Source organism: Phyllostomus hastatus, unplaced genomic scaffold, assembly GCF_019186645.2.
Source record: "Phyllostomus hastatus isolate PE091 unplaced genomic scaffold, TTU_PhHast_1.1 phas_contig_254, whole genome shotgun sequence".
Classification (NCBI taxonomy): Eukaryota; Metazoa; Chordata; class Mammalia; order Chiroptera; family Phyllostomidae; genus Phyllostomus; species Phyllostomus hastatus.
The window spans coordinates 11,355,022-11,380,561 of record NW_025333810.1 but is presented as its reverse complement, the minus strand read 5'-3'; the positions used below and the strand labels follow the sequence as shown (position 1 = coordinate 11,380,561).

Genomic DNA, 25,540 nt, shown 5'->3' with positions numbered 1-25,540 from the left:
TCAATTTGATTGTTATGATAGAGCTCTTTCATGTGGAAGAAAGGAGAGACATTAGTGATTAACTGTCAGTGGGGATCAGTGGGGATCACTGTCTAGTGGGGAAAACCCCCCTGAGGAGATGATGTTTGAATAGTGTTGTAAGGGAAGAATGGGCATCCCAAGGCAGCAAAAAGAATGGGATAGAGAAGTTGGGTGGCAGTGGGGGACAGCACTGGGAAGAACCCTGGGCCAGTGCAGAACAGTGCAAGATACAAAGGATCAGAGGAAGAGAAGAAAGCAAAAGAAGACCAAATAAGAGCCATTCTTACAAACTCTTCGAATTCAACTGATTGTGAGAAATTCTCAGCCTTACTGTTACCGAAACCCTGGTGTACATTGTTCATCCTAGGCAGTGGCCAGGAAAACCAAGGTTGGGGGCGGGCTGCTCACCAGGGCTGCTGGGTGAGAAGAGTCCAAAGCAGTTCCTGAGTGCTGCTTGCCTCCCAAGTTCCTGTACCTCTGCCATCCCCTCGTTTTTCTTCCGGCCACAGTGCCTGAGACAGTGGTTTGCTCATCAACAGACACTAATACCTGCTCAATTTAAACTGCTGACAATAAGTAGAAGTGAAAGAGACCCTCTCTTTGAGGTGTTTTCAGTGGAGATGGGGAGAGAGATAGGAACCAAGTAGATAATGACTAACACTAGTGACCAGAGGCTATTTCTCCTTTTTACCTTGACATGCTCCTAAAATTACATTGTAAAAAGTACAATCCTCCCTCGTAAAAATTACTCCCAAAAGGAGTAATTTAGATGTCCATGAAATTTTGCTTAAACACCAAAATGCAGTTACCATCTTCTCAGAATGAGAACAATGCGTAAATTGGAAAACTAACCTAGGGCCACTTGGCCACTGAGGGAAGGAATGGGATGGAAACCCACTGGAATATAAACATGAAAGCAGAGATTTCTTTTGTTCCCTGAGGAGACATGTCTGTCACACAGTAGATGCTCAGTAAATATGTTTTGGAAACAATCCAGACTTCACAGCCTGTGTTTACAAAGTGGCCAGGGTCAACTTAGTCACAGAGAAGATAAATTTTTGTACTTGCTCCTGGGATAAAGAATTGCCTGGATAGGCAAAAGGGCAGACACTCAGTGGGGACAGATTTACTAAGAGCAGTCAAAACAAATAAGATAAGGAAGATGAGTGAAGACACAGAATTGCCTAGGTCTTTACTCAAAACATTTTTTCTTGCACTAGTTGAAAATGTTTCCCTTGTCATTGAAACAATAGCTAAGACAAAGCATAAGATACCTAACCCCTAAAGAATGTCTTCTAAAAATTAGGTGTGTGTGTGTGTCTGTGTGTGTATGTACACGTAATCACACACATTCTATAGGAGGTTAAGAACCTGTGAAAATAAATGGTTACACTGAAAGGTGTCTTTAACCTTAGCTGCAGCATTTTCTACTGGAAGCTCTGTAATTACTGTTGTGTTTTTGGCGGTGACTGTTCATGACTTTTTTTTCAAGGTCTGACAGCTGCCCTCCTGATATTTATGTGTTTCTTGTTAGGGAGCCCAAGATTCACGACTCTGAGCTTGTAATGAGGAAAAGAAGACAATACTAATAGCATGAAAAGGAATATGAACTGGATATCACCAGAGAGACAAATCACATATTCTATGCCGCTTTAATTGGAAAACAGTTCTTTCATGGGGTTACTTTCTCTTCAGCTGAGATAATTAAGTCTGTGCTGACACTGGTGACCAGCTACTGATGATGTATAGTCAGTTACTAACAATGCAGCAATCAGTAATCAAAATTTATATTTCCCCAGTTACCAGAGCACAGTTGAGGAGAAAACCGTTTTTGATAAAGCTGCGAGATAGGCTTCCTCAGGCAGTGCTCGCACGGGCTGTGCTCCGCAGCATCTCGGCGGGTTAATTAGGTCTGCTTTATTTCAATTCTGTCATAAAGCACACCGTACCTATTGTCTGTGTTTACATTAAAATATTTTTGCAAGCTCTATGCTAGAAAAGAAGTTTCTGCATGGCTCCCTATGATTTTTCACTGATTAAATTATATTTTGTTAGTGGTTTGGCATGAGGGTAGGTGGGCACAAAATAAACTTAGAGGTTTTAAAAGCGCACTCCATGTAGCTGGCACAAATACAAGTTTTTGGAATCATGATTAATTATCCCTGGCTATAGCTGCAGGCATCAAAATGAAGGGGATTAGGATTGTAATTTGGATACTACTTGTGTTTATATCAGCAGTTTCCAAGCTTGTCTGCTCACAAGAATCACCTGGTGGGCTTGAGTCTGGGTGTGGACACCTGCATCCTTAATTTCTGAAGTTCTCCAAGCGATTCCAATGCGCAGGCAAGTCTGAAACCACTGTTTAATACTCACAGTGTGATACGTTTTTGCATTTAGCGGTGGACAGAGCAGCATGTACTGGTGGAGTGACGAAAAGAGAACATGTGTGTTACAATGGGCAGCACTTGCCTCCAAGGTTCAAGTTGGAGCTAAAATTAGAATCGGAAACTACTGTCTCTCACCCCAGCGAGAGACTTTGAGCCCCAAGAAAAGGAGCCTACTGTGACCCAGCTGGTGAGAGAAGCAACTTCAAAGTAGTTGAGGTGGACTCTGGAAGGGGAAGTGAGTTAGGAAGAATTAAACCTTTGCCCTCCTTGCAGCATCGAGCTCAGTGTTGGCTGCATAAACGAGTGAAAAGACGAGAAAGGAGGAGACACTCACTGGTCATTCGCCTCCCAGAAAAAGGTGCTGGGAGAGGGTGAAGGATGCTTTCCATCCATCATGTCCCACACAGTAGGTGCCTCTCCACCCAACCCTCTTAGCTTTTCTGATCAAGTCTTGTCTTCTCTCCAGCTTAGTCACTGTCCCCTCTTCTCTGGGCCCAGTCATTCTGGGATAGTCTAAGGTGACCATCCCAGAAAGGAATAGCCATTCAGCTTCTAAGAAGTGGGACATACTTCAGGGATGCTTCGGAAGTAGCCTTTGGCCTTCCTTCACCTTGGAAGGTGATGGCCAAGAAAGGGCAGTGGCACCAAGAACAGGGTGCCAGGAGTCTGCCCAGAAATGAACGTGCGAACAGAAGAAAAAAGGTTCTCACGCACAGCATTGGAACCTTGATTATGGAACATAAAATAAAAATATGAAGAGTATTTGCTTTGAGCTCATCTGATCTTTGTATTTGACTTCACTGCACCCTGGCTTTCTGAGTCTGTTACATTTTTATTTGACAGCTAAAAAATTAGGCAGCCATTCATATGGCATACAGGCGGGTTTATAATATTGTACAGGCTACCTGCTTACATATATATCTGTCTGTGTCGCAGACAGACTGATCACTACTGACACCACAGTATCCACAAACTTCCCTCACTCTCATCCTATCTCCCAGGCCATTACCATTGGCTGGACATCTTGTGAAGGGACAGGATCCTGGGGAAGTTGTGGGAATTGGCAGGTATCAGTAGATCTGAGTTCCAGGTTTGCCTCTGGAGACACAGATTTTAAAAAAATGTTTTGTTTTATTCCAAAAATTAAACACATGCACAAGGAAAAAACATAAGAGAGTACACCATAAAAAGTGAGTTTCTTTTCTACATCTGACCTCCAGTCCTCTTCCCTCGGAGACACCCAGTGTTACTAGTTGCTTGTATAATGGGCTTAAAATATTCACAATACTTTTTAAAGAATCAGCCTTGTATCTCAACATTCATTAAAAAAATGCCCCTTTTACAATCATTGTAGAACTCAATGTGCTGGTACTCAAGAATACTCAAAGCCACTTGAATCAAAACCAACACGTATTTAACAAGTACCTTCAATGTCCAAGATGTTGCCTAAGCAAGGCATTTTTAATGAGGTCTTTATGTGTATATATTTCATATTTTTTGGTGTACAATCAAAGAATGTAAATTTATGTCTTTGTTTTAAATCTTTTTCTCAGAAACAAAAAGAGCATCTCTTTCTTGCCCCTCGCCTCCCTCCCTCCTAGAACTCCTCAGGCTTTCACACGTCCTCTGATTTGAGGTCCACTTTAAGCCCAGACCTCTGGATAGGTGGTACACTCTGGCTAGAGTACTACCACTCATACCTTCTTCCAAATGGGCTAGCTCAAGGATTTGACAGTCCCAAAAGAAATAAAACTTCTCTCTGAGTTGCATGAGAAGAGGAGCTACAGCCCGCTCTGCTCGAAGACAGAAGTAGGAGAGACAGCCCCTGACAAAGCAGACGTCCCCACCCATGTCTTGTCTGCAAAGTGGGGAACTCCCACACTCTGCAGCCTACTGAGGCATTCTGGGCTGATTGTACAGAGGAGGGCCCCAAAGCCCCTCTAGCTCCAGCCAGCAACATCTGTACGTCTTTTCTCCAGCTGGCTGGCCCAGCTGTTGTGGTGTCAGGAGAAAGTTATGAGTCACTGGGAAGGGATTTGAGACAAGAGCAGAGTTAAATCATCTCTTGGGGTCTGTAGTCATTGGCAGTGGGGCCTTAGTAACGAGCCAGTGGATGACATTCATCCCCAGGAAGGCCACACACCAGAGCTTAACTTTATACCCCACGTTTGAATACCTTCTCTGAGCTTTGCAGAGATGAGAAGAGGCAGGACAGGATGTATGCTATATGTTCACACTCCAAAACGTCTCTGGTGCTCATTTGATTATGACCATCTCTCTTTTTGCATATGTTTTTTTGGTTACTGACGATCACCTAGCCAAGCCCCTCAAAATGGGATCCTTAATGAATGAGACCTGGCCAAAGTCCTAGGACTTTCTCTTGAGTCCTCCGATTCCAGACATGTTGTTTTGTCAGTAGAGCTATAGGGGCCACTTCCAGCAAGAGCGAGTCAACAGCAGGATTTTGCTAGACCATCTCTGGTTTCCTCCACTAAGCAGTGTTTCCTCACCATGTGGGAGGAAGGACTTGTTAGGGGGTCCACGAGTCACAGGCAGTCCTGCTCCCTACCGGAACCTTAAGCACTGTCCGGTTTTGCCCCACATCCAGTGTCTGACTCCCTTGGACGACCTTCCTTCCACCCCAGCACTCATCCAGCCTCCCATCCCCACAGGAGATGGGCCAGTCCACGTTTGTGTTACTGGGACTACTAGAAACTTCCTCCTTATTTTCTAGCAGAAATTATCTCCTTATAGTTCTGCCTATTGATCTTAGTTTTACCTCATAAAGGTCTTCCAGGTTTCTCTTCAAATATCTGAAAAGGCCTACCCTTGCCCCTTGCATTGCCACTCTTCCCTGTTTTAACACTGATTTGTCAGAAACTGTCCTGATGTTCTTTCTTGGTATAACATGGATTCATTACTCATTATTTGTTGGGAATTCACTGTGTAGTAACCTTTGTTCCAGAACATGGAGATACAGTGATGAACAAGACAAACTTGCCCATTAGAAGCTTACATTCTAATGGGGTGGGGGGGCAGCCAAAAGCAAACAAGAATATACATGTGGAAATGTCAACAAGTGACAAATCCATTACAGAAATTGAAAATAAAGTGATAAAAAAAAAAGGCATTGGGTTGCTTTATGGGTCAGCAAAGGCCTGTTCAAGGAAGTGACGTTTTAACTGCAGTCTGAATGACAAAAGTGAGCCGGCTGTACGAAGACTGGAGACCATGCCAAGGAGAGGGAGCAGCAAGTCCGCAGGGCAGGAGTGAGAGCTGTGTGTCTGAGGAAGGCCAGGCTGCAGGGCTGGGACAGAGTGCGAAACGGTGGATGAGAACAAAGAGGGGCGGGAAGTAGTTGGCACATTTTGCACCCAGGACAGCAGGTTTCAACTTTCTTGCAAATGCAGTAAGAAGCCACTAGAGAGTTTTTGCAAGAGAGGACATGATCTGATCTATATTTCTAAAAAGACCATCAGGTGCTCTGGGGAGATTAAATAGAAGAAGGGCCAAGTGGAATTAGGGAAACTCATTAGGACGCTACCGCAGGTATCCACGCGGGTACTGTGGATGGATGGGACCATCACAGGTAGCAGGTAGCACATACAGACATGGATAGATCGGCCATGTGTTTGGGTCATAGAATCCGTATCTGAATGTTATCTCTCAGTCCTCCAAACTCCTACAGTATTTCCTTTGATTTCCATTGCTTCCGCTTTGTCATAGCTAGCTGCTCGTATACTACGCCCCGTAGTGGTCTGGGAGCTCTCCACAGGCACAGAACCCATGACAAAGCCACAGCCTTGGGATCCCACACTGCCTTAGCGCAGTCCAGCTTGCACTTACTGGACTCGGCCTTTTCTCTGGTGAGTGAATGGATGAGTGAACAAGTGAAGGCAAACTACTAACAAAGCCAGTTTCTTATTTTATTGAACATTGAAAATTAGGTTCTCTCTCAATGCTTACACACTTGTACGAAATTTTCTCATGTCTCATGTTCTTACTGGTAATAATAACTCATGATGTGCAAAAGCAATGGTCCTTTTGAATAAAATTACTTGCCAAAAAGGGAAAAATGACTAATAACGCTTAACCTTCAAATATACCTTTTGTGTGAGGGAGGAGGAGGTGTTCTTAGGCCCCTCGTTTTCACATGGTGAAGCAGTGCCCAAGCTGGGGTGATCCTGCCCAGGCGCCTCACAGCATCCCGCGCTCTCCTCATTGAAGATTCTGGACGAGTCTCAGCCTTCTTTCGCTTCTTAGTGTCGCTGGCAAGGGCTGATTAAATAGGTGCGTGAAGAACACATCTGCTTATTCTTGCATAGCAGTTCAGAATGGCTTTTCTTTTTTTGCCCTTCGGAGCGATGAAGACTATGTTAACTGAACAGGAAGAATGTCGCTGGGGGCCTGTGCCGTCTGAAAAGGAGTTCATGCATCATTCCCTCTCCACGTGTTCCATAGCTGCGCCCTTTCCGCCTCGCTGCGCAGACCTTCGAGTCTTTACCGGTGAAAGCCGGTGACCCGATGGACCTCTGGGCTTTCCAGGCGATGCGTGGCTTTCAGAGCCATTTACGCCTTTCCTGTGCCTCCATTTCCTCCCCAAGAAGGGCGAGCACATGCGTGCAGGGATCTTGGTGTTCTTCCGCGGTGGCCCGCCGCCTGGGCACCGCTGCTGGCCTGGGCGTGGGTCTCACACTCACTTTATCACTGATTTATTGCCTCTCATTCGTCCGACCCCCAGCACTTTGATTTGGTTTCTGCCTGTCACACTCAAGCTTATTGGATAATTTCACTTTCTCCTCCTGATTCTGGTCTCTCTCGCAGGGACTGTAATTACAGTGATTGCTTGCTATGCTATTAATTAGGGGGACTGTGGTTTGTTTGTTTATTTATTTTTAATTTTTTTTTTTAGATTCAGGGGTTAATTGGTAATATCCATGCACTGTTTTCCCTCCAGATAATTTGGATCGCTGCTCCTAACCACTTGCCTGCATTTTATCTCAGAGTCAGAACTGGCTGCCATTATGCCTGATGCCCGTGTCCGCTTTGCGAGAAATGCGGCAGGGGGACAGTGTGTGCAGCGGCCCCTCAGAGAGGAAGGGGAGACAGTATGCCTCCCTCCTCTGCCGTCCCCAAGATAACAGCTGCCTTCCCACATTAGTCTGGACGTACAGAGTCTTCATTTTATTAATTAGTCCTTCAACTTTCTAGTATATACTATGAAAAGAAAGTTGCAGGCATTTGAAAATGAAAGGCAGGTATAACAAACCAGGGGGCAGGCACTGCCAGGTGACAATGCCCTCTGAGAATGGGGGCTGGAAAAAGTCATTCCCAGGCTCGTTTCTTGGGGAAGAGAAAGATTACAGGCTGCAGACATTATGGACTTTCCTTTGGAGAAACCACCACCACCAACTGCAGAGAAAGCCTGTGGCACCAACACATTTGACACAGGGAGGGAGGGGGCTGATCCACCTGCAGCTGGCTGTCGGGAGGAGAAATGAAGTGCGCTCCGGCTGGGGTTGCTGCTCTGGGTGAGGCAGTCGCTGTGCTGTTGCTGAATGTCACTGCTCACCCACCAGAGGCTTCAGACCATCTCCACCAGCGTCACCTCTGCTGGTGAGCATCCCTCATTCTGTAGAAGCGTGTCCTTGTCGGTCCCTGGTATGGACACGGGCCTGAGCTCTGTTATTACTAGCACAAAACAGAAAATTAAGACTAGATGGCTCAGTCAGTAATTCCTAATCTCTGAATTATTCTTACAAGTAAAGGATAATATGATACACATTTTAAAAAATAAAATCAGGTTACATTTTTTACATTCTGTGAGAATCTCGAGATACACCGTGGGATAATCAGAAAGCTCCTAGGTTCACAAAAACCAGTGCTGGGAATTCTGCTCTAGAAGCTCTCCTTTCCCCTCTCTTTTTAGCCTGTTTTTAATCTCTTTAGGGATGGAGGAGTAAAGTTCTACCGTCTCTTCTTTGAACAGATGTGTCTCAGAGTGTTCAATTTTTCAGACTTCAGAAGAGCAACATGGGACATACATTCCTGTGGGGGCAGCCCCCAGTAATCAGACCCATTAATATTTTTGCAGGAAATGTATAAAGATGTATAAACATCCTAAGAGTTGTGTATAAATAAGAGTTGGATTAAAAGGAAGACTATAAATGGTCTCATCATGCCAGTTCAGGTCAAGTTTTATGACTAGAAAAAACTTTTGGTTTTCAGGTTTGGGGGTTTGCTTTTTTTTTTTTGTGATTGCAAATGAGGGATTGTGTACCTGTATTTCCAGAACCGATTTGCTTCATCCACATTTAGAAGGAACAGGGAAAAGCGAATCTTGTTTTTCTTTTAAACTTAAGGAGATGTGAGGTAGATTTAATGAAAAACAACTGCTACCACCAAAATAGTTCATCCAGATGCTGACCACCTTCACCTCTATGAATAGGTCTTTAAATCTGTTTCTGTATGGTGACCTGTAAGTTACCTATGTAGGGAATCAAGTCATTAAGTGGTAGAGATATTTAAACAAACCCATAATTCCTGGAACTTACTCTCATTGGCCTTAAGGAAGCATATTTTCAGGATGTTTGGAAAAGTTATTAATTTTAAGGGTATAATTTCACATTAAAAACAAACGAACATTTTAGTGTTATCCCTAGATCTGACTAGAAAGACGCTCTCTCCACCCTAGTTCAAACCAACAGCTGCTTCCAGTAAATCAGTGCAGCCTAATGAGTAGCTCCTTATGTGCAAACAACACAAATCTAATAAAGATATTAATGTCAGAAAAGCTTAGCAATATCTACCAAATTCAATAATACATTTGAGTAGGTTTAAAGGTATGGATTTGCAATTTTTATCTGGTTCATCAGGACATAAAGCAGCCCCCCCACCCACTTTTAATAAATAAAATACATTTCCTAAAGAGTATAAGAAAAATTCTTCCATCTCATTTTTGTTGAGGATGTGTCTAGATGTACATACGATAATCCGCTGTTTATCGGTATTTTACTGAAGATAAGCACCAGTCAGCAGTCTCACGCTTTGTTATGGAGCAGATCCTACAATGATATTCCGTCTCTTGATATAAAATTAGAAGCTTGTAGTCAAATTTAAACTCTATTTTTTGCTTTCAGGGTACTGGGAGAGCATCAGAGCTCATTGAAAGAGACAAGAAATGCAATGAAAAATGGCATGCAGGGAACAAGAGAGAACTTGATACAAAAAGATTAATTCAAGGAACTGTTTTTCACATCCTGATGTTGAGACTTGTTACCAAAAGAGCAATAAGAGTTTGTAGGGTTCAGTCAAAGTTCCAATCATCTGTGATTGGCCATATTGTTATTTTAGGCTGTTACTCAGAGCTCAAAGGAGGAGAGACTTGCAGGTTGTTTTTATTCCTCTCGGAGCCAAGTCTGAGGTTGACTTCCATTCCAAAATGGGGAAGGAGCACATCCCTGCAGCCATCTAAGCCTGAGCAGTCCCAGGGTAAGCAAGGAGCAGGAAGGTGAGAATTACGGCTCAGAGACTCTGTTTTCTACTAACTACACTGAACAAACAGAGGAGAAATGATCAGGGAGAGGCATCCTGTCAAAGGCCAGTGACTGCTCTATTTTAGTTAAAATCAGTTTAGGATTTTGCCAAAGGTTCATGGAAAATTCCAGTCACTAAGATGTCTAGTTAAAGTCACTCTAAAATGTCTAAGGGCTGGGGGACAGTGCCTTCAATTTAGGCATGTTATTTTTGCCCTCTGTTGCATTTTAATGAAGTTACAAATGAACAGAAACCTAGAGAGAGGAATGTGACAGGAACTCAAATAGTACCTCAAATGAATGAATGAATGCATGAAAATTCTGAGATTTTACTTCACATTTCTGCCTCACCCCCATTTCTTCTGCCATATTCTTAAAAGGAAGGAGTCATCAGACACAATCTTTATTTTGTTATAATTATTAAAACAAACTTTAGGTGATGTGAAAAAAATACATCCATTACATTAGACAAATAGCTTGAAATTCCTTAAGCAAAGGGTGAAATGGTCCAAGTTGACTTTCTGAACATCCGTTGGCGTGGAGTTGTTTATTGTAACAATCTGCTCTCTTGAGCTCATCCTTCTACCCAAAATGTCTCGATCCTACCTATCTGCCCCCCCTAACCCCACAGTCCACAGCAAACCACCTTTCGGCCTGCTGAGGCTTTCTCCAACCAGAGTCCTTTGCTGATCATCCCACCCACTTATCTCGGCAACATCTTCACCTCCAGGCATTATTCTTCCCTGCAGAATTCTGTCTTTTGAAAAGTTATTGTTGTCCATTCATGTTCTATTTGGGGACGATGAGCATGTCAGGCCCACCTACTAAACGGTGAGGCCCTGGGTTGGGGGGTGGCACTTGGGACCTTTTACTCCCATCTCTGTCTGTATCAGCATCTAGCACAGAGCTGGCTCCCAGCAGAAAACAGGGAATCAGTAAGATGGAAATCAGGCAATGGAAGTAATGAGCATCAGGCAGCAGGCCAAGGAGAAATGAATGAGTCTTGGCTTCCTTTCTGAAAGCAGCATAATGTGGGGACAGAGCTCAGTGGAGGAGTCGGGCGTTCTCAGTTGCTGCTTAACTTTGCCACTTTTGAACTGTGCCACATTTTGCAAGTGACCTGACTCAGGGCCTCAGTTTCCTTAATGGTAAAATAAAGGGGGTATCTGATTCTGCCTCTGGAGCAGATGTTTGAGTTCAGCAAATTACAGAAGTTGAAAAAGATGGAAGTGGCAAAAAGCTGGGGTGTGACATCAGTAATCAGGGGAGGGGTCATTGCCAGCTCATTGAGATCAAGATAGTTTTTGCCACAGTATTTTTGGGCCTGCTAAGGTCACAACTATAACTCTGCAGAGCTCTAAAGAGTCATTAGACTGTATCTGAGACACTGGAGCAGCGTGCCTTAAATGCCCTGACTCAGGAGTGCTTGAGTGCCTGGGTGTGGTAGATGGGGGGGTGGGATAGGTAGAAAGAAAACTGTCATAGCAAAGAATCACCTGAAATATAAGACTTGTCTTCTCCCTTCAAATGATAACAGGTTTACAACGAAGCTTAATTTTTCCAAAAATATTCTTTCTAAATATACTTCTAAACTCATAGCTGTTTTCTTGCTCCTTTGTAATAGCGTTTGAGATCTAAAATGGAACATCAATTATACAGTCGATATTTATTATTATCCTCCATAGAACATCATCATTGCTCTCTAAAACATGTTGAAGTTAAGGTCCGTGGCATTTCCCTTTCCTCTGAAATGGGTCCTTTTATGTCTCTGCTAATGGCTGAGAAGAGGAGGAGAGAAAGACTAGATGCTTTATGAAGAGGCTAGAGCTATTTTTCTCACTTGTGTGAACCTCGTATCTTAATGCAATATCACCAAAGAGGCGGACAGTGTGGTCCCTGAAGACTGGGTATACAGTAAAGGTTTCAACGGAACCAGTGGGTCCAAGTTTTTTCGAACTCCACTTGGGAAGTCTTCATCTGTGGCCCCGCTATGCATCCTGTACACAGCAGCATCCTCTTAATGCTACAGTCCTGGAAAAGAGCCGTCCAGGTCAGGGAAGCACACTGGCTGTTTAAACACTCTGATTCCTGAAATTTTCCTTTGTGAGAATAATCAGGCGTTCAGATCTCTGCGAGACAGGTCTCCCAACATTCAGCAAGCTGGAGTTTGTGCACAAACCCCTGCTCTCCCCTCCTCTCTCTGGGCAGAGGTTTCTTACACCAATTTGAGGAGTGACCAAATCGGTTTATCGTATCAGCTAGTGAAGCAGGCAGCCTTGTTCGTAGCCTTCATAACAGACACTGTTCTCTATGATGCATTGACTTTAAAACATTAATATTAAGGAGGCTGTAAGCGGGCAAATGGTTTCACTTAACACAGTGGTGTCACGAGATAATCAATTCCTCCTAAAACTGTGGATGAGAAGCATTTGCATCTTTCCTATCACCTGAAGCCTGCACTCACAGGGCCATAAAGTGGAATGAGCCTTGCACGCCTACATGGTTGTAAGCCACTGTGCACTCCTTTCATAGATTTTTATTACTGAAGCCATTAGGGACGTTCAGCCACTCTGTCCACGTAAACATAGATGCATCAACCTGTATTCATGTATTCAACTATTACCTTAAAAGCGGTTTCCATTTATGCTAGCATCTCTTTCCGATCTTCTTTTTGCTCCCTGCTCTCTGATGTACTGGAAAGGACGTAAACTTTGGTGTCACAGACCTGGGTTTGCATATTGGCTTTCCCTTTTTATGGATGCACTGCAAATATTGACTGTGTGCTGTCTGGACGTGTTGCTTAGCCATTCTGAGCCTCAGTTTCCTTGTGTGCAAATGGAGATGATAAGGCCTGTCTCCCCAGCTTGCTGTGATGTCACATAAAGTAATATGCATATGTACCTCATATGCAGAAGGTGCTCAGTAAACCTCCACTTCTACCCTATCCATTGTCCATTTCCCCAATCACTATTTGCCTTTGCAGTCGTGTGAGTACTGTGATCCACATTTTCAAAATCAGACAGTATGAGTTATGCCATGCTGAGACAGACTCTCCTTCCTCTCCAGCTGTCCACCTCCAGAGAGGGGAAGCTTAGTGACCTCAAGGAGGAAGGGAGGGAAGGAGAAGAGGGGAGGGTTTCTCCACTGAAGAAGTAAAACACCAGTTACTGACCTGGGGCCTACCTGAAATTTCTTAAGGAGTTCCAAGAAAAGTCTAAAGGGCAATTTTTAATATCTCAACTGACAAACACTTTTTGAGGGCTATAATTTTTATGTACCTTATCTCACTTACAATATGGAGATAATTTTACCTACTCTGGAAATGGAACTGAGGCTCAGGAAGTTTGAGCATTTTACTGACAGTCCCAGCTAGTCAATAGAACCAAGGAATTTGAACCCCACGTTTTTACCCTCTGCTCCGTTTTATTTATTAGCAACAGCTTGATTTCATGCAGGAGCTTTTAAACCAATTTCAGTTGAGATTGTTAAAGACAACCACACTGGAAAGGCAAAGAGGAGGAGGTCAGAAAGCTAGAGCAATAAAAATGAAAATGTTACCCTTAGTGTAAAACCCAACTAACCTCAGCATGTGAGTAATTGGTAACAACAGTGGTGTCTTTGGCCAGGTCAGAACTACTTGTGGGACTTGAACTCCATGCAATGGTGAAACAAAGGCAGTGTTTACCATGCTGGGACCTCTCTGCTCCAGCTTGAGGGACCTTCCCCACTGTCCCTGCTGTGCAGAGAGCGGCCTGTGACAGCACCCCTTGAGTTTGCCGCACACAGGGCCACTCACCGACACACTGATGACCCCTAGTTTCTAAACCAAATACAGTTTAGGGTGCAAGCAGGGAAAAGTGCAGAAAAAATCAGCCCTGTTCTCTTCAGAAAGAGCACTCACCCAGGAACACAGAGCTTTTACTGCCCAACCTCTGCCGTAATCTCAAGCGAGTGCCTGAGACAGCTGCCACCAGAGCCTGACTCCATGCCCCACGTGTGGGGCTCCAGTCCCCGCTCTGCTCCAACCCTTCATCCTCCTGCCCAGCCCCGCACCTCCAGGTGGTGCCCCTGGCCTTGGAAATGAGTTACAATGGAGTGTCCTGGGTCAGGGTCACTCCATGTACTGTCCTCCCTAATCACCGTCACATACCCACTCTCTTCTTCATTGGGGGCACGGTCACCTAGAATTTATAATCTCAGAGCCTGGAGGAGTTTCAGAGGCTTTTACATTTTACATATATTTTGAATGTACAGGTGAGCAAAGTAGGAGCCAGTGAGGCTAGGTGACTTGCTCGGGGTCACACTATTAGCGTCCTCTTCTTTCTATTAAGGGCAGTGTGAATTACTGATTACCTTTGAAACTTCCTGTGATGGCAGTAGAAATGTGCTTTTTAAGAGAGTTACTGAAACATGGTATTGATTTTTCTCATAGAAAAAGTGCCACTGCCATCATTTCCTTTTACTTTCTAAGCCACACTTATCAAGACCATTTTGTATTTGCTAGTTTACAGGTAAATAATTTCTCTCATCATTTTACTCCTTATTATTAAAATGTTCATTGGATGCCAATATTCTGGAAGATGCTGTTGTTGTACCAAGTCAGACACAAATTATATTGACACAACCAAGTCCCAAGTCCAAGGGCACCAGCTGAACTATTTGCTGCAGCTGGACATGCAGACAGTGTGGAGCAGCCCAACTGGGTCTATAAAACAAGCAACACCCATTCATCTGTGTGTGCAGACATTGGGTCCCACCAGATTCACTTGCTAAGACTGACACACAGCAACCTGTACATGATGGCAAAAACGAGCAGAACACCTCAAGCAGCAATGGTGATGTGCTTTTCCTGAGTGGCATGAAGCTTGCCCTCAGAGCCTTCAGGGATCAGGCAGTAAGGTCAAAGGGGTGAGAAAGGCTTCCTCAGACCACGGAAAGTGGCAGGAATGTTTCCAGCTGGAGAGGGCCAGCCCTCTGCCTTGGGCAGCCGCTGCACGCCCCAGAGTGCTGGCCATGTGTAATGTCAGCTAGCAAAGCCTGGTCTCTGTTTTTTGTGTGTGTGTGTGTTTTTTAAGAAGCCAGAAATTTGGAGTTGCATGTTAAATCTCCTTTCTGCCCCCCTACATGTTAGTAACTAATTCAGTTTTTTTGTTCTCTGGGAGCCAGCTTTGGCTAAGTCCTAACAGTTGTGTGAATCTAAGTAAAATGTTCCAGAGCAGGACTTGGGGGACTGCTTGGGCAGAGAACAGAACTAGTGTTGCGATCAGTGTGAGTTGTACTGTGCTTGGGAAGCCAGTCCTAGTGGCTCTTGTAAAATTAACCTGATGAATCAGAAGTAAGATGTGTGGCGATGTGACCTCATTCTCTGACATAATAATCATTTCCAGTCCTGGTGACAGTCCCTTTGCTTTGCTGTCACGATGACCTGCTGCTATATGACAACGGTGTGAGGGGGTGGAGTGGAAGCTCCAGTGATTGAGAATGTTTGATGTTTTAAAGACAATGATCAACACATGCAGTCACAGGATCTTCAAACAGATCCCTTTTAGCCCCCTTCCCCTTTTAGCCCCCTTTGTTTGGTCCTCAGTCTGGACTACCTGAGGGTAGTTTCCTGGCCAGTCAGCACCCTGCAAGGTCCCACTCGCTCACGGCAGTCGACAGGCTCAACACCATTTGGCATCACGGTTCTGTCACTCGGTTTGGTCTGAACAATCACAGCACGAGGAATTTTTGTCTGGGTTCCAAGTGTGTAGAAAGTCAACACGACTCCTGCCCATCTGACTCAGAGTAAAGTTGTGTAATTATTTTTAGATGAACCCAAATAGATCTGATAAATTCACCAACAGATGCCTATTAAAATTAAGAACTTTCTTAAGGTTTTACACTAATTTTATGGGTTGGGAAAGAGTAGGATTATAACCGTATAGTAATGGTGTATTTTACAAAGGGCATTTCTCTTCAGGCTAAGAACAGTGGAAGGTTGAGACAATTAGATGGGAGATTCAAGCATGATAAGCTTACTTCTGAAGTAAATTCTGTTGTTTCGAATCCTCATATTGACCGTCTTCCCATTACCTACCTTCTGGGTAGCTGCTTTACCCTGTGTAAGCACAGCCACAGAGAGGGAAACCAACAAATGTCTGCAGATGCTTAAAAACACTTTCAGGTAGCACTTTTAAAGTTTCAAAGATTACTTAAATAACCTTTTTAATTGCAGCAGCCCAGCCAGCTCAAGGTTTTAAAACTCAGGGGAGAGTTCTTGTCCATTTCTGTTCTCCTGACTGGTGCAAGTCTGCACGGCTGTGGTCTTAATGGGGAGACCCAGCCCATGCTCTGCAGGATGGAAAGTGACAGCGACTGAACCCGGTTCTCTCCACAAAGTATTCACTTCAACAAGAAAATATATTGTCTATGTATTTACAATGGTTAGAGCCCAAAGTTGTGTGGGAAGGGAATAATGTATCAAAAGCCCAGCTGAAGAAAACTGTCACATGTTCATGTGGACTGACCAAGTTTAACCACTACGGCCAGAACACTCACCCATGTGATGTACATGTTAACTAACAACCAGATGGTATGGTGATAGAAAGACACATAAAATAGCTATTTTTCCTGGCCAGAACCCTACTGTAAACCTGGAGATATTTAAATAACCCATCTCAGCCATGATCTTGGCTGTGTGTAAGGATTAAGAGAAGCCACTGAATTGCATAATAGATTTCTTCTGCATGCAGTGTGCTCTTCCTGCCAGCTTCTGGGGTTCAGAATGTTGCATCTGACCTATGCAATCTTAAGATGGAAAAAAGGTACACTTGGGAAATATAATAAAATAGCAGGACTCTGTCTTACTAGCATGTAGAACATTTGTGCAAAAATGAATGTAATTGTGGAAGGATAGAGATTCATTTGACATGTCAGGAACAATAATCTATAAAAGTATCCATACATTCCCAAGGCTTTCTAAAGAAATGAGAATCAGCCCTCTGAGTCTCCATTATCCTTCCACTATGTGCTACCAACTCTCTAAGGTAATATGCTCTGTGTAATCCTATAATACTGCTCTTGAGCCCTTGGTAAATGTTGCCACTTCCTCTTCTCCATATACTTTCTCATCCAAAATGTAATAGCTTACTAGTGTCTGCTGTATGTTTTACTTAACTCTTATTATTGATTTCACCTCTTTAATGTTTTACTGAATAGGAACTATGAGAAACAAATAAGGGCACCTCAGAGATTCTTCACTCTGGGATCAGATTCCCCAGAATAGGAAGAACCAAAATGGATGAATGAATGAATGAATGAATGAAGGGTTGCTTTTGACTTGTCTGTAAATACATGATTATGTCTCCTGGTAATGGGTCACCCTTTTACCAGTAGTCATTTACTGGTAACGAGTAATCATTTAAATGATTACTGGTAACCAGTAATTATTTACATGAACGAGTAATCATTTGAAGTTTAATTTTAATCTACACATCAGAGCTGAAGATATGAAATTATGCTATTCATTCAGCCTCTCTCTCCCTCTCTAATTTTCAAGATACAGCAAATTAATTAATGTGCTGCACTTTTCAACTAAAAAAATGATGAAGGCCCATCTATGTCTGTAAAATTATAAGTTGCAATGCAACATGCTGGACTTGTTAATGCTTTTTTTTTTGGCATGAAAAGGAGAGATATAGGTATCTTATATTAAATGGCATTCTAAAAAGCATAAGTTAGCAGTTTGTTACTAAGTTTGACTTTTCTACGCACAAATCCTAAATGATTGATGGACCGATGTAGAAAGCTTTGTTCAGAAAAGATCACCTTTGGCAGGCTACTTTTAAGACTTTACTACTCTGGAGAGATGAAAAGATATCCTCACTTCACATTAATTTCCCCAACAGATCAACACTTATTTGAAATATGCCTCAGACTTATGCAGTATTTGCTGTCTTAATAGTCTTTTTTCACTGTATCCAGCTGCTCTAGATGGAATGGCTTCTACTTCTAAGATTTAGGAGAATTTTTCTGCACATAAAGAGCATCTTTAGGAAAATACAGATGGGTAGAACAGTATATCTGGCATTTTTATTCACTACTATTTCATTGCAAGGTAGTATATGAGACTAAAATATACAGAAATATGCTTTTTTAAAATCAACAATACCATTTCAGGATGTGGCTTCAGATTCTCCCTATAGTATTCTTCAGAATCTGAAAAGAGCCATTTACTTTTTTTTAATCACAGATTATATAGTCTTATGTGTGCCTAAGGTCACTGTAGGATTACATAAACCAGGGGTGAAAATCTCAACTAAAGGGGTCAAACAGGTAATAGAAATAAGTGAACGAAACCAGTTATAGGGGGTGAGTCTGCCTGTGTTGGGGGTAGGGGTGCAGTGCCTGAGACGAAGTATCATTTAAGTCAACATGAAAGGTATTTTGATTTTTATATAAGAAGGTTAGAAATCTCCTAATTTTCTAATATTGGCAATTAGAAATTTTTTGAAAGACCCTAGGCTGGCCAAACAAAACACGTCTGAGGGACGTCATATTGCCGTAAACCTGCTGAGAAGGAAAATGTATTCACCTTTAAAAAATGTTTCCTCAGTTGTCCACATTTTGGGGAATGCAGTTTCATAACTGTGACATAGCCACCTATAATGACCTATTTATTATAGGCTCAGGACAAAGGAACTAAGGTTCCATCCACATCACATGTTTGGGAGAAACTTTGCAAAGGGACTCAGATGCATGGGGAGGGAGGGTGCCCTGGGCAGTGAATGGATGGATACAGTTTCCTTATGTAAAACATAATAATAGGTGCATTCGCACTGGACACGATATGAAGCAGAGACCTCTTTTCTCTTAAATTTATCTTCAAGACCATTTCATTTTATGGAGTTGAACAAAGCTGACTTGCAAAAAAAAGAAAAAAATCTTTCTTTGCTCTTTGGCAGGGTGAAGTAGAGAAATAAAGTCTCCCCGCTGAACTACTATGAGGTCAGAAGCCTTGCTGCTATATTTCACACTGCTACACTGTGCTGGGGCTGGTTTCCCAGAAGATTCTGAGCCAATCAGTATTTCGCATGGCAACTGTAAGTACCCACAATCCCACTCTCTCCCTTTGGGGACACTGGAGCCTGCATCAACCAGGAAAACATAAAAATTAGAATGCTAATAAAATAGCAAACTTATTAGTCACTTTTAGCTTGTGTAGGTGGCAGAGTTCATTCAAGTCCAGTCACATCGGTGAGGTGCCTATGCTGCCACTCCATTCAGTGTTGCTGTGGGGCAAACGCGGGAGCATTTGCAGCATCCCTCGGTGCCTTCACGGAGTCTCAGTGACTACGTGGGGCCCATGATCGTGCCTGCAAACCACCTGTGGGAGACTGTCATTCTCACCTGGGTATTGCGAGTACTGCACATTTTTGTGTGTGACTAATATATGAATGTCGTGATAAGAACAGAAAAATAGTAAGACTGCTTTGGAGTACTTAAGAGATAAAAATTACTTTGTTTAGATTTAGAAGTTATATCATTGCTAAATTTAAGTAGAGAGAATTTTAATTCAAAGGGCCTATTTTAACTATATAAATTTCCCTTGGTTTGCTTCATTGTCAAGGGCAAAGGGCAACATGATTAAGAATTCAGTTGACTCCTCAAATGAAGAAAGCTTTACCTGTGTGTTGGATGGAATGACCAATTTACTGCTTCTTTTACTTCCCTCCAAACACAAAATATTTTATCAAGTAAAGGTGAAAGAGAACATTTTCCCCAAATATTTATTTTCCCAGTAACTACCCCAAAACACCAAATGAACCATACAAAAGATGTTTAACATTAATATGGAATAGTAACAAGATCCATTAATGCCTAGCTTTCTGCTGGATGGTCTGGGTTGAAAGAGATCATTTTATATGAAGGTGAGGTGGCAAGACTGATTCATAAAACAATTAGAGAACAAAAGTCAAAGCATGATTAAGGTCAAATTATTTAGTTCAAGATCATCATTATTGCCCTGGCTGGTGTGGCTCAGTGGATTGAGCACCAGCCTGAGAACGAAAGGGTCACTGGTTCGAATCCCAATCAGGCCACATGCCTGGGTTGCAGGCCAGGTCCCCAGTAAGGGGCGCATGAGAGGCAACCACACATTCATGTTTCTCTCCCTCCCTTTCTCCCTCCCTTCCCCTCTGTCTAAAAAAATCAATAAAATCTTTTTAAAAAAGGTCATCATTCTTAGAGCAGCAGAGTCCACCTAATTCAAGGTACCGATTTAATAAGCATTTATCTATCTCCATCTGAGACAGTTATACAGAAGAGACCCCAGCGTAAATGTGCTGCTGAAAAGCAAACTATGGAGTCATGATATTCTTCAGCAAGCTCCTTGATGAATGGGTAAATGAAATTTCAGAGCAGTGGAGGGAAAAGCATGAGATAATCCCACACTAAGCTTAATTGTGAGTAAAATATACTGTGGCTCTTGAGTAAGATACCCACTGAAGGTCATGCTCAGATACTATAAGGGTTTAAAGTGAGGGGTCTGAGCAGAAATCTGAATGGTTTTCTAGTCATTTATGCCCCTCCCCCACCCTCAGAAAAACAAGTGCCTTTTAAATGTAATTCATCTTTCTTTCCTCCTTAGTTTCTTTAAGGAATGCCCATGTTCCAGAGTTTGTAGGTTTAAGGCAGAGAGATTTTTGAGATGTAGGTATTTCTACAGTTCAGATATGACTACAAATTGCCCACCCTTGACCAAAGAGAGTGGAGGAATATGCTCGCTCATTGACTCTCCAAGTCAGGGAATTTCCAGATCACCCAACTGGCTACACTCAGTTTGACCCTGTCCTGTCAAAGCTCCCATTTCTGTGAGATTAGCCAATTGCTTAACTCAAGAGTGAACTTCCCACAGTTCCTAGAATGCCAACCAACCTAGCAGGGCTGCCTTCAATGGTAGATTATTCCAACTGGACGCCTGTGGAGACTGTATTTTTCTTCTGGCTCCTGGTTGAGGGCTCTCGCCTCCAGACCACATTGCCGCTGTAGTGATTGATGGGAAGGCTGCTTTGAAATAGTTTTGTCCCGAGACAAGATCTTTGGCAGACTGCCTCTCAGGCTTAGCACTCTAAAGAAGATGAAAAGAGAACTGGAAAAAAAGAGCACCTTCATGTAAAGGGTTCACTTGCAAGTTTAAGCCCCAGGAAAAGGGACAAGTCAGAAATTGTGACACTTAGAAATATAAGTCCAGGCTTATTATCATCTGGAAATGAAACTGTAACTTGATCATCCTTTAAGAGCACCCTTCTGTCTCAGTTTTTCCTAAAATAACAGCCTCATTGAAGGTGGGAAATGGTGTCTTGATCTGACTTAAATATGGTTTTGTTTTGTGGACAGCCCCCCTTCTCTCCCTGCCCTGTCAATTCTTGGCTTGATTTCCTTTTCCCTTTCTTGCTCCATCTCCTCTTTTCACAGATACAAAACAGTATCCGGTGTTTGTGGGCCACAAGCCAGGACGGAACACCACACAGAGGCACAGACTGGACATCCAGATGATTATGATCATGAATAGAACCCTCTACATTGCTGCTAGGTGAGTGGCCTTGTCCTCAACTCTACCTTCCAGAAGCATCCGAAGGTCCTAAGATATAAATGTACCCACTGTGCATCATTTTAAAGATCATACTACACCCAAACAAAGTGTTATTTAATTTAAAAGCTACTTTAGTTTGTCAAGCAATCATTCTTTCAAGATTTTCTGTCTGTTTAACTTTCCATGGATTTAGATAGAAATAATTGCCTATTTTGGAGTTTAGATTCAAGTAATCCACTGTATTTCTTGAACATATATGCAAATATTTACTCAAGCACTCAGTAGAGTGCCTTTCTCCTTGTTACTTGTTGGTTAAATTAAGTTAAATGAGTAAACATGATTATATAGTGTGTGTAGGTGTGTGTATATTAAACCTGTTTGTATTTTTGCAGTGAATATGTGGTATATATCATTACTTTAACAGAATGGCAGTAGCACCTGAAGTGTCTTGATTTGGATCTAGTAAGAAAATATTCATCCACTGGGGAAATGTCACTTAAACACAGCCATGTCTTAAGGCTGAGTGGCATGATTAGAATACTGCCCACACAGGCATTACGTGCATTTAGCCTTTTGTTTTAATTCTACTCTTAAATTACCTGGAACACAACTTCTCTGGCAATAGATTCCTCTGACAAATGAGAGGTTGCCATAGATTATCTTAATGAAGTCTCTTGGGATTCTAACAATGTGTGATCCCCCATTTTGTGGGTATGTAGCTCATTCAAAATAATTCTAAATGAACAGCAACAAGGACACCACCTGTGGGATTCCACTGTGGTCTTACTAAGTGTAGACTGATTAATCATTTCACACTGGGAAAAAGAAATAGAGATTGAGTTTGTGGTGTTTGTCTGGCTGTGAGTATAGGCAAAGAACAGGTAAGTAACAACAGCAGTCGATTCTTTTAAAGCACATAGATTTTCTGAAATTACAAGCTGTGCAACATAAAGTTAAAAACAAAAAACCACGGCGAGATTAAAATACCCTGTAAGTAACCCACACAGGGAGTGATGCCAAAATGTTTTGTTTTTTATTTTAGTTCACAAAAATTTATATAGTACATACTGGATGTATGTGCCATGTTAATTCATTGGATCCTGGGGATAAACCCTATGAGAAGGAGGTATTATTACCCCATGTCTTGTGGGAGGAAAGCAAAGTTCAAAGAGGTAACATGACTTGGTCAAAATGACAGAGCAGTATTTGGATCAGAATGGTCTTGCTTTAGAGTCTGGGGCATTACTCCCTGCACTCTGCAGCCTACTGAGCAGTAGAGATGGTGATATTTGTCCTAGGAATAACCTTCTGATAGCTGTTGCCCAAGCACAGCTATTAGTCATTGATTGCATTCAGTAGAAAGCATTTCAGTGAGGTCCTCAGTAGCCACCTTTGTAGCAGAATATTAGCTCTTTCTTAAATATCATTTTTTGTTTCCCAAATACAGTACGGCTAGAAGAGTACATTTGTACCCAATTATCAAAAGGCTGGTGAAAACAAATGATTAAACACTGGATCTGTGAGAAATAAGTTCACTAAAGAATCTTCAATGAATTGTTCACTTTGCAGTGGAGTCTCTGATGGGGTACAATGGACTGCCCACATACCTGATGATTTATTTTAGCAAGGCTGTGGACGGCAGGGCCAGGGTGGCACCTGAGTTAGGAGCAAGGTGCTATACACACTTAGTAGTGACTATTATTCCAGCTTGTTAAAACCACATTTTATTCTAATCCCTGGCCCCAAGAAAAAGAGAAAGAAGAAATGAAAGGACAGAAAGGAGAAATACATTCAATTTTCTTTTAAAAAATTGAATTTATTTTTAGAAAGGGGAAGGGAGGGAGAAACTGAGGGAGAGAAACATGAATGTGTGGTTGCTTCTTGCACACCCCCTACCGGGGACCTGGTCTGCAACCCAGGCGTGTGCCCTGACTCGGAACCAGGGACCCTTTGGTTCTGAGGCCTGCATTCAATCCACTGAGCCACACCAGCCAGGGCCACATTCAATTTTTTAAAACTATAAAATAGACTTGCCTTTCATTAGAGGTAAAATTTGTAATACCCTAGTATTGACAAGCTGCTTTCCGTTCTATACTCAGCCACTTCCCTTCAATACACACCCTTGGAACTATTCCTTAAGTTCTGTGGCTCCCACATTTAGGCTCTCTCCTCTCACTTTAATTTCACATTTCCCATCATTGTGCCGAGAGATCCAGGTTCCTAGGCAGCAAGTAACACGATTTAAAGTTAAATCCTTCCCCCAGGCACAAGCTGGGGCAACACAATGCAGTGGTGCTCACTGGAGAAGGGGAGAGGAAGTCCTAGGATTAAGTCAGTTTGTGTTCAAATAACTTAATGCAGCAAGTGCACTGTGTGCATCCTAGGATGCACTCAGCAGTGTGGGAATAACCCCTGACCCTGGTCTGTTTCTGCTTGCTGGGCAGTGTGATCTCTTAGATATTGAAAAAGATTGCCATTGTGCAAAAGGAGATTTCATTCACAGATAGTATTATTAAAAGGCTTCCCAGTTCTTCTGGACACTTGGTGTCAGCAATCGGAAGCCCCATCCAGAACCCGAGGACTGAATGAGGCTTAATGGCAAGAACCCCTTTCAATTCTGCTTTATTATTATCCATTTTGTAAATACTTTTCCCCCCTTTAATCTCTAAACTGCTAATTAACATAAACAGGCCATGCCAGAAAAGGGCAATCCAAGAGCTTTCTGAGGAACTGCCAATGCATATTAATCAGCTGTTAATTTACAATTCATATATTCCACTCCTACTTAAAGTTTTGAGGGGAGGCAGGGCAATGAAAACCTAGAGTCCTCTCAAACCTACTACCAAAGTAATAGGCAATTCCATTCCAAGAATGAGCCTGACCCACAGCATAAAGTCAAACTAGTAATGAAGGAATGCAATGGAACTGCCTTGAAATTAAAGGGCAGGGCAATTCTGGCACCCTACTAAAGTTTAAAGAACTTCCCAATTCAGCAGTTTACAAAACAGGCTCCCCATTCTCCCCCTCACCACTCTTACTTAATTCATTTTCAGTCTCTCTCTCTCTCCCTCTCTCTCTCTCTCTCTCTTCCTTCCATAGCAGGAAAGGAAGTTTTCTAAGCCAACTGCTTTGCCCTCTCCTTTTATTTTCACATGAAAGAGGCTGCTTTTATTTTCATTTTTATTTATTGTACCTTCCATAAAAGTAGTAGCAAACAGACTTCAAAAAAAATGGGGGAAAATTGAAGTAAATCCTGACATAATTCCTTTCTTTCCTTTTTCTTTTTTTCCCTCCCTTCCCCCACCTTTCTTTTAAGTAATGAGGGGCCTGAAAGTCTGTATGGGATCCTTGAGGTCTTGGTTTAAAGCTGTGGGTAATTTTCCAGCCCCCAGGACTTCCTGCATTTTAGAAAAAAGTCAATGTTATTTCAAAGGAAAATGAGCTGTTTTGCTTTCCATCACTAGCCCCCCATCTCCCCAGTTAAATGTAGTTCTTTTCTTTTCTTTCTTCTGAATTCCAGACAAAAACGCCCTTGTACTCAGCTCAAACAGAAGGGGATGTTTAAATATAGGCCCACACCTGAGCTGCTGGTTTTGTTTCTTCCCTTCCAAGGGGAGATTGGCAGCAAATCACAGAGACAACCAAATTCTCAGCAAAACAGGAAGGTGAACAGAAGCAAGAAATGTGAACTGTAGCTCAAGTGCACTTTAGGCCTTAGTTGACCATCACTGTGTGATGAAAAGAGTGGCTTCTGGATTAATTTTACCTTTCTCATCTTCCATCTCGTTGGCCACGTCACCAAGCCAGGACTGAGAGATGGAGATGAAGGCCAGCTTTTCATTAGCCGCCGTGATGAACAGATGTGGCACGTTGAATACCAAGTGTCTGGCACCTGGATTTGAAGACACTGAAACGTGAACCCATCTGTGTTCCGGTTTGGGGGCCAATTTAACTTTCATAGTCCTCTCTCCTAAGCTATAATATACAGATGTTCCGGTTCTGATATGATGAACTACAGGAAA

General features: G+C 42.6%; 1 protein-coding gene across 4 annotated transcripts in view; it reads left to right on the top strand.

The window, feature by feature from the left end:
- Positions 1-25,540, top strand: part of SEMA6A (semaphorin 6A) — a 125,823-nt gene that overhangs the window by 46,782 nt on the left and 53,501 nt on the right. For all 4 annotated transcript variants that reach the window (XM_045837968.1, XM_045837964.1, XM_045837967.1 and 1 more), the window contains exons 2-3: positions 18,889-19,026; positions 21,401-21,518. In XM_045837968.1, coding sequence (XP_045693924.1) covers positions 18,927-19,026; positions 21,401-21,518 — 218 coding nt within the window. In that variant the 5' untranslated portion in view covers positions 18,889-18,926. The remainder of the gene's footprint in view (positions 1-18,888; positions 19,027-21,400; positions 21,519-25,540) is intronic.